General features: G+C 30.0%; 1 protein-coding gene across 3 annotated transcripts in view; it reads right to left on the bottom strand.

Moving 5' to 3' along the window:
• The window catches only part of LOC106458763 (diacylglycerol kinase theta-like), an 85,470-nt gene that overhangs the window by 17,753 nt on the left and 59,752 nt on the right, over nt 1-7,965 (bottom strand). For all 3 annotated transcript variants that reach the window (XM_022385081.1, XM_013918312.2, XM_022385080.1), the window contains exons 15-16: nt 5,513-5,637; nt 1,066-1,323 (exon numbers count right to left, since the gene is read on the bottom strand). In XM_022385081.1, coding sequence (XP_022240789.1) covers nt 1,066-1,323; nt 5,513-5,637 — 383 coding nt within the window. The remainder of the gene's footprint in view (nt 1-1,065; nt 1,324-5,512; nt 5,638-7,965) is intronic.

Here is a 7,965-nt window from a genome sequence, read left to right as displayed (position 1 = left end):
AAAGAGGTGTAATTTATATTTATTTCCAATTTTTTGAGTGGTTGCAAGATCGGTCAAATGTACTGAATCCCTACAGAAATTAATTACTGAAAAATAACATATAAAATATAAAGTTTTTTCATAAGAAATGTTTGATAACTACCTGGGCATTATAAAGATTTTTTGCATATGAAAGTTAAAAATTTTCTGATGCATAAAAGTATTTTTAATCTTAAAATGAAAATTACTTTGCATGTTGTCTATTCAACACACATGCTACCTAACACAGGAAATAACATCCACTTGTAAGTGTGTAATGTAAACAATAAAAACAAAATCCCAGCTGATGTTCTTGAAGCATTTTAATATGTGACCCTGACTATATGCACTATAATCTTAACTGGTTGTTACCAGAGGGATGAAAAAATCACAAGTATAAAGTACTTAAGAATCATGTTTGTTTGATAAAAATATCACAATCTATAATGAGTACTAGAAAGTTATACAGAATGTATTGTGCCTTTGATAGAGAAAATTACAGCTCTTGTTTTTACACATGCTTCAAAATTACAAAAAATTCGAACTCTTTCAAAATATTATGTTCTTTCATTGTAAAAAGAAAAAAGATCCTACAAGCTGCTTGCAATATTACCAAAAATGGCAAAGTTCAAGTAAATAAAAACTAAAAAACAAAAAACATATGTTTGTTCTTAATGTTTTATCATAAACATGAATATATGGAATGCATTTCCAATGTATGCTTTTTATAAGTTTAACGTGAAAACAACTCAAATAAGTTTTAAGAATAAATGTTTGATACAAAATGATAAAAACCCTATAACCCGAGTGCTTTCGTAAAGGTCCACCTTTCAAAAGCACTCGGGTTAAAGGGTTTTATCATTTTGTATCAAGACTTCTTGAACCTATCTGATTTTCTGACATCATGAGGAATATGTATTTTTCTTAATCTTTGAATATACTGCTGAAATAGTTGTATAAATTTGTTTTCAAGCCACTAATGCCCTAATAGCTGGTTACAATAATACAACAAAATATCTCTTAAATTCTACTCAAGGTTTTGCCTACCTATCTAATCTTATCTCTTCCGCATCAATAACATCCTTGAGCAGTGTAAGTGGTTCCTCTCCACCAGTGTAGCCAGGACCCCAACGAAGAACCCTGGCAAGGTCGTTGCCTGTTCCAAGAGGCAGGATAGCACAAGGAGGGGACGAGCACTCTGAGTCCTGACCAACATTGTCTAGACACTGTAGTGTCCAGCCTACTGTACCATCTCCTCCACAAACTAAAATCTTATAGTCCTTCACTCGTCTAAACACATACAATCTGCATAAAAACAAACATGTGTTTTTAAATTATAATGCATTATTTAAATTGACTGATAATAGTACCATACTGATTTGAAATCATAATATGGCTAAAATGATACATGTAGAATTAAGGGATAAAATGGCACATTTCAATAAGGCATAACACTAAGTATAAACTAACGAAGGTATCTAGCAATGCTGGACTTAAAAAAGGAACAATATAAAGGGGCCATGTGTTGCCCACTTCTACTGTATTGAACTGAACCATGGGAACCATTTTTTCAATGAAATGATACTCATGCTACTTGTAGTATTAAACACCACTTGGTTTTGGAATTAGTTTCATGTATTTGACTACCAAGCTCTTTGTTCAACTGAACCCTCATTATGCTGGTAAAATTGAAATGGCTGCCAACCTTGAACCATTCATCTGAATGCTAATTCATTTTCACACGATCTTTAGTTCCTCTACCAAACTTCAGCAAAATAGATTTACCCAGTTTCTCACAATTTGTGAAAAGACAGACAATTTTGATTTACACATACAGCTAGGATCAAAAACACTCAAACAAAAATTTATTAGTGACCTATAATCTGATATGTTAAAAGTGGATCAAGGTCACGTCAGGCAACAACATTTTCGTTAACAATATTCTTGGTCAAAATCAATTCATTTCTGATAAATGTAATTTCTTTTCAAAGGATAAATTCTTTTATTTATGTGTGTTATTGGAATGTCATAAACTTTAGAATAATATTTAATAGATATGGATTTCAGTCATTTGCACCTCTAGAATATTTTGCCATCTACTACTGTACTCTCTAAACCTAACTAGGCTTACCAGATGTTTTGTCATACAATAAAGTTCCCATAGCTTTAAAAAATATAATTTAAGACTTTCAAGAATGAAAAGAACATCTAAGAAAACTATAACAATACTCCCAGATCTGTTGTTTGTTCTTATATCTTCCAAGATTTCCATTAAATCCATTTATCTTCTCTGTACAAGCAACATCTAATCACCTAACTATGAAACAATAAATTAGTTGAACAGTTCACATGACACCTTGTTCACTCCGCATTGACATAAACAATTTTATCATCTCTTCTATCCAATGATATTTAAGCTTTGCCTGGGCCTATTTTCAAAGCTGATCTTCATTAGTAATTGTCACATCACATGCTGTGAAGACATAAAAGGGAGTGATAAAAGACTGTACTAATAAAGTCAGAGAAAGAGAAGGAAAATCACTAAAAAACAAATCCTTGAGAGTTACATTCTCAAAGGATGATAGTTTCTTAGAAAATCATAAAACTAGGCTTTGGGATAGGTGTAAAAATTCTAAAAAAATCAATAAGTTTAGTTTTTACAGGCGAGACTCATTGGAGCTGTACAGAAATATAGGTTTGAACTTTTTTTTCTTTGCAAATTATACTAAATAAATGTTACAAAATGATGAAATATAAATTTCAAGATATTTTTTGAGCAAAAAACTGTTTATATTTAAATCTGAAACATGATATACAGGTGTTCACTTTATACCTGAATATTGCTCACTGAACTAGATATGTTTTTGTCCAACATAAAAAACCCTCACAGAATGTTTAAACAATTATGAATCTTAATTATAGTATTTTGGCATTTGTGTATAAAGTTAATATCATAAATAATATTCAATGTTAAACTGGTACACAATTAAAAACATTTTATTTAGGCCTATCTATGGCCTTCAAAAAGTTGACGACTCTACATGTTTTGACGTTACAACGTCATCCACTCCACATGGACTTTGATGAAAAAAAGGGACAATTATTTAAAGCTTTAGATACAATTGTGATAACCAATATGCAATGAATTTTTGTACATACATTGGACTCAATTTGGATTTATTATTTCAAAACAAGTGGATTTTGTGCTGTCTGTTTATTGTTTAAATTTATTGCCAACAAGTCACAGACACCTACTATAAAGAATCTAGCCCACACATACATACACATATGTAAAAGCTGACAAAACTTATATTCATACTTTATGCTACTTGCATCATTTTGCAGCTTTGATGAAGACAGGTCCATTGTTGAAAGTATTAGGATTTCACTGATTTTTTAAAAATGATTTTGTTTTATAAAAGGCATAAAATGTAGATATGACTTTGAATTTCTGTTGTAAGGTACTCAAAGTTACATAAATTAACTCTATGATAACCACAGAGCTTCTTTCAGGTGTTGACTGCACATGCGCATATTAAAATTCAACATTTAAGTTAAAATAATAATCCTAATCCTATTTCAACAACTCCTATGAGTTTTACCTCTAAACAACATACTCACTGATTGTTATTTTTTCTATCCAGCCCAAAGTATGAGTTTATATTTGATATTTACTTAAAATACTAGTACCCTTTGATTTTCCTTTTCTGTTGGTATTTTTATTAATACAGAGCTTCATTTCTACTCTTTGATAATATTATAGAAGGTGGTATGAACAATTACTAATGATGCACAGTTTTGAAAATAGCTAAACACAAAGTTTAAATACCATTGGATATAGCATGTTATAAGCTATTTAAATCAACTGACAACAGAAAGTGGTGTGAGCAGCAATTTATGGTTTTATGAGAAAGTTTATCCACAGCTTCTGTAAAGACGAATAAAAATACAATGGCAAGTTTAGAAGACTTATCCACAGATTTTTGAATTTTGTAAAGTTTATTCACATATTATTTTCATTCCTGAAAAATATTTCAATGTTAAATTATATCTTTTTGAAAGCAATAGATTTTGTTTTTATCATACATCATCATATTAGTTTAGTTAGGTTTATAACATGTATAGTTGTCTATGGCAAAATATTGTAATGACTTAAATCCTTATGTATTTAATATTACTATTAAGTTTATTGTATTCAAACAATGGAAATAAATATATTATTAAAAAGAAATTTTATTTATGAAATATAAATTGATCTTCACTAAGACTTTTATTAACAAAAATATTGTTACCTAGCATTACTTAAGTAATGGTGATGCTATTTTGAGTGGCTTAGTCTTAAGTCAGATATAGAGTTGCCAAGTTTTAGGAATCTGTTAGAGTGAGACTTTTAAAAAAAGTAAATTTTCAGTGTGTGTAGTAGTATTGTAAGCATCAAAGATGGTCTCCTTCTAGGTGAAAAGTTTTATACTGTGGTGCATTTCCTTAATCAATGTGATGCAGAATTTGACCTGAACCCGCTTGTCAATTAAACACAATGCATTATAGAAAGCTAATATTTTGACCAAAAAATGAGATTCTTTTTTATCAATACAAGCAAGAGTGGGAATGGGCCCAGATGCATCAGAATCATGCTCAATGCAAGTATTTTGGTAACTACTGATAGATCTTTGCCAGTTTTTGACATATTTCTTATCAATTATAGCTGTAAGCAGTGACCACTGCACTGGGCAAAATAAAGTATAAAAATAAATAGATCAATGAAAAGCAATGAAGATAAAGTGCACTAGATAAACAACAACAACAAATAAAATTCTAAGATGATTGGAAAAATTTTCAATGATTTTCCAAGAAATGTCTTATAACAAAATATTGGAAATTTTACAACTTAAAAAATTATTTAAAAAAACTAAAAAAAAGTCAGAGTAATTATTTTAAGCGGAAACTAGTCATCATTTAGTAAGTTTGTACTGATTTCATGAAACTTGTTTAAGTATCTCACTTGGGAGAAAGAAAAAAACCAAAATATAGGTGACACCCCTAGGGTCCAGAAAAGGTTAAATACGTGGAAAAATAGTATCTGAAGTTTCAAGTGAATTTTACACATAACAACACTGCAATTTAACTCTTAATGTAACTTCCAATGATTATATTCCATTTTTAACATACAGCATGTTACATATCAGCTTCATTTTTAGACAAGAATTTTTAAATGCTTTGCTTTCTATGGATACTTCAGTAAGAAGTATTACAATGTTTTTTGTTTTTGCTTTTGATAAATAAAAAGTTTGAGAAGATGCCAATGCAAACTTTAGTCACTTTCATTCATCATATTCCAATATTTTACTCAAAAGTTTCTATGCTCTTAAACTAACAATAACTTCCTGTCTATTCAACTTGGAAGAGGTTACAGACAGTTTCACATATTATTTCTTACCAAAGTTCTTATCATATAGTCTACAAGTTTTAAGAAACTAGGGAATAACCAGCTCACCCTGGAAGAGGTCCACCATTTTCAAGATCATAAACTTGATAAGGATTTAACAATTTCCTAAAGGATGACAATAACTCCAGTCCCTGACAGCCACCACTCTTCACATTAACAAACACTAGCAACGGCTAAAAAAAAACAATATTACAAATGATATTAGTCATCTTTAAAGTTAGGATCAGCAAAATAACATGACAGCTGTCATTATTATGGCACAGAGTTCATGATCCCTTAATTAAAGCCAGACTCTGAAAATGAAGGAAAAATTTAAGATGAAATCAAGTAAAAAATAGAGAGAGAATGTCAATACATATGCTCTACATGAAATAAATTTTAAAAGAATTACCTATATTATAAAAACACATCAGTTATCAACAGCTGATACTCCTAACTCAAGAGTTGAAAGAGAGACAAATAAGTCATTTTCTATCATTCACTTTAATTATTAAGTGAAACCTCTGGCTACAAGCTTGATAGATTACACCAATCTTGTGTTCATCTGAGTTTCCATACTACAACTTTTAATATGTTTTGTATATTCATCAAATTTGGCAAGCTTTTAGTAAACAGTACAAGTTTTTTGCAGGCAATAAGTCAGATTATTTAATTAGGTATTTTTACATGAATATATGGAATCAGTGTTGACTGCTCCAAATACAGAGAGATTTTCATGTTAAGATTAAAAATACGTTTCTTCACCTGAAAACTGTCAAATTTCCTTTGAGTAATCTCTAAAATTTCCTAAATAAATATCAAATGTTTTTTCTTTGATAAAACTTTATATTTTATCTGTTATTTTCTTTACCATAACCGTATGCACATTTGGGCAATTTGAACAACCTCATAACTACCATAAAAAAAATAAATCTAAATTACCATTTTTTCTTTCTAGAATGTCTGCAACTTGTAACAGGAAACTACAATTGTTTATCCTAAATAGCTTAAACCTCATAACAGTATACATCTGTTTATACTTGAATTTGATTGTTTTATTGCCCTTTGATTTGTGTCTAACTAATAATCCCACCACACAAGCTGTAAATCACTTGGCAAGCGCATTGCTCAAGGTACTGTATTGAATTACGTAATGCTCAAACTGCTCATGAAGAATTGTTATTATTATTTTTCATTACGGGCCAGGCTTTCTTAAGAGTCCATTTTTCAACTGGAAAATGTTGGAACATAATCTTTTCCTATAAGTATGAATTATACAGTTCTTGAAAATATAACTAATGAAAAACCTTGTGCCAAAAAACTAACACTCAGACCACATTCTGTCATATTTTCCCACCTTGATGAAGATGACTACTGTTTTTCATACATTTTCTCCTTTACCAGATTATATTGTACTGAGGCAAAAAGCAAACAAATTGTAAGAAGGTTTTCCCTTCTGCTGACTTTTTTCTGTGATAATACTTCAGCTGCTGATTTTGTTTAACACCCATTCTCAAAAATACAAATATGAAACCCATCACCAAAATACATACCATCTTTGTATATTAGCAAAGACAGGTGTACAAATTAAAGTGATCTCTTTTACATTTCTACAGTAAATCCAGTTATAGCAGGCTAATAAGAATAGTTATTTTGTATTAGACTACTTCCACAGATCACAAATGTAAGCTTTCATTATAATGTGCCATTATACTAAAAAGTGATAAGCATATATAAGGAGTTTAATTAAAATGGTGATCTCCTTTACCCATTCTGTGAACTCCTTTACATGCATATCACCACATATCCAATTATCTGTTTTTATAAATAAACCCCTAATTACTGGTTGCAGATTTAGTTTTGTAATTTATCAGTCATTTTAACCTAAAACTACCACCACTCACACCATTTGAATGTTATGTTATACAATTAAAGAGATTCACATGTATTATGTAATCCCACTTTCAAAGACTTTTCTTGCAGGAAAATGAGTTGGTTTGTGACTAATACATTTCAAATCCACCCTACCCTAATCATCTCTACATGATGGAAACTAAATATGGTGGGAAAAGCATTATACACTCTATATTTTTCACTCTGAAGAAAAGGAGAACACGTAAAGGTGTTCATGCAATTTGATGGTCAGTGATTTTTATTGAAGAATGCAATTTACTCTTACCCTTTCAGTTATTGATAACTACAAATGTCTTGGCTGTTATGTATAATGATCTAACAAAATGACATAATTTGAGTATCTATACTAGATATATGCTTAAAGGAGATCACATGCTTAAAAAAAACTAATTTTATTACAAGCTCCACATGGACATACTCAAAATATCTCTTGATACCCTGTGTTTGGGGTATGATTAACTGAAATTATATATTTTACAGATTGATTTTAGCCTCTAATCTTTTTTATTTTCTCAAAAAAGTTGTAATTATTGTCTTGAAAATAAACAACCATAAAGGAGAACACATGATTATGGTGACATGTTATTTTGGATATTTTTATATGCGAA

The sequence above is a fragment of the Limulus polyphemus genome, unplaced genomic scaffold (genome assembly GCF_000517525.1).
Source record: "Limulus polyphemus unplaced genomic scaffold, Limulus_polyphemus-2.1.2 Scaffold511, whole genome shotgun sequence".
In the NCBI taxonomy this organism is placed as follows: Eukaryota; Metazoa; Arthropoda; class Merostomata; order Xiphosura; family Limulidae; genus Limulus; species Limulus polyphemus.
This window is presented reverse-complemented; position numbering and strand designations above follow the sequence as displayed.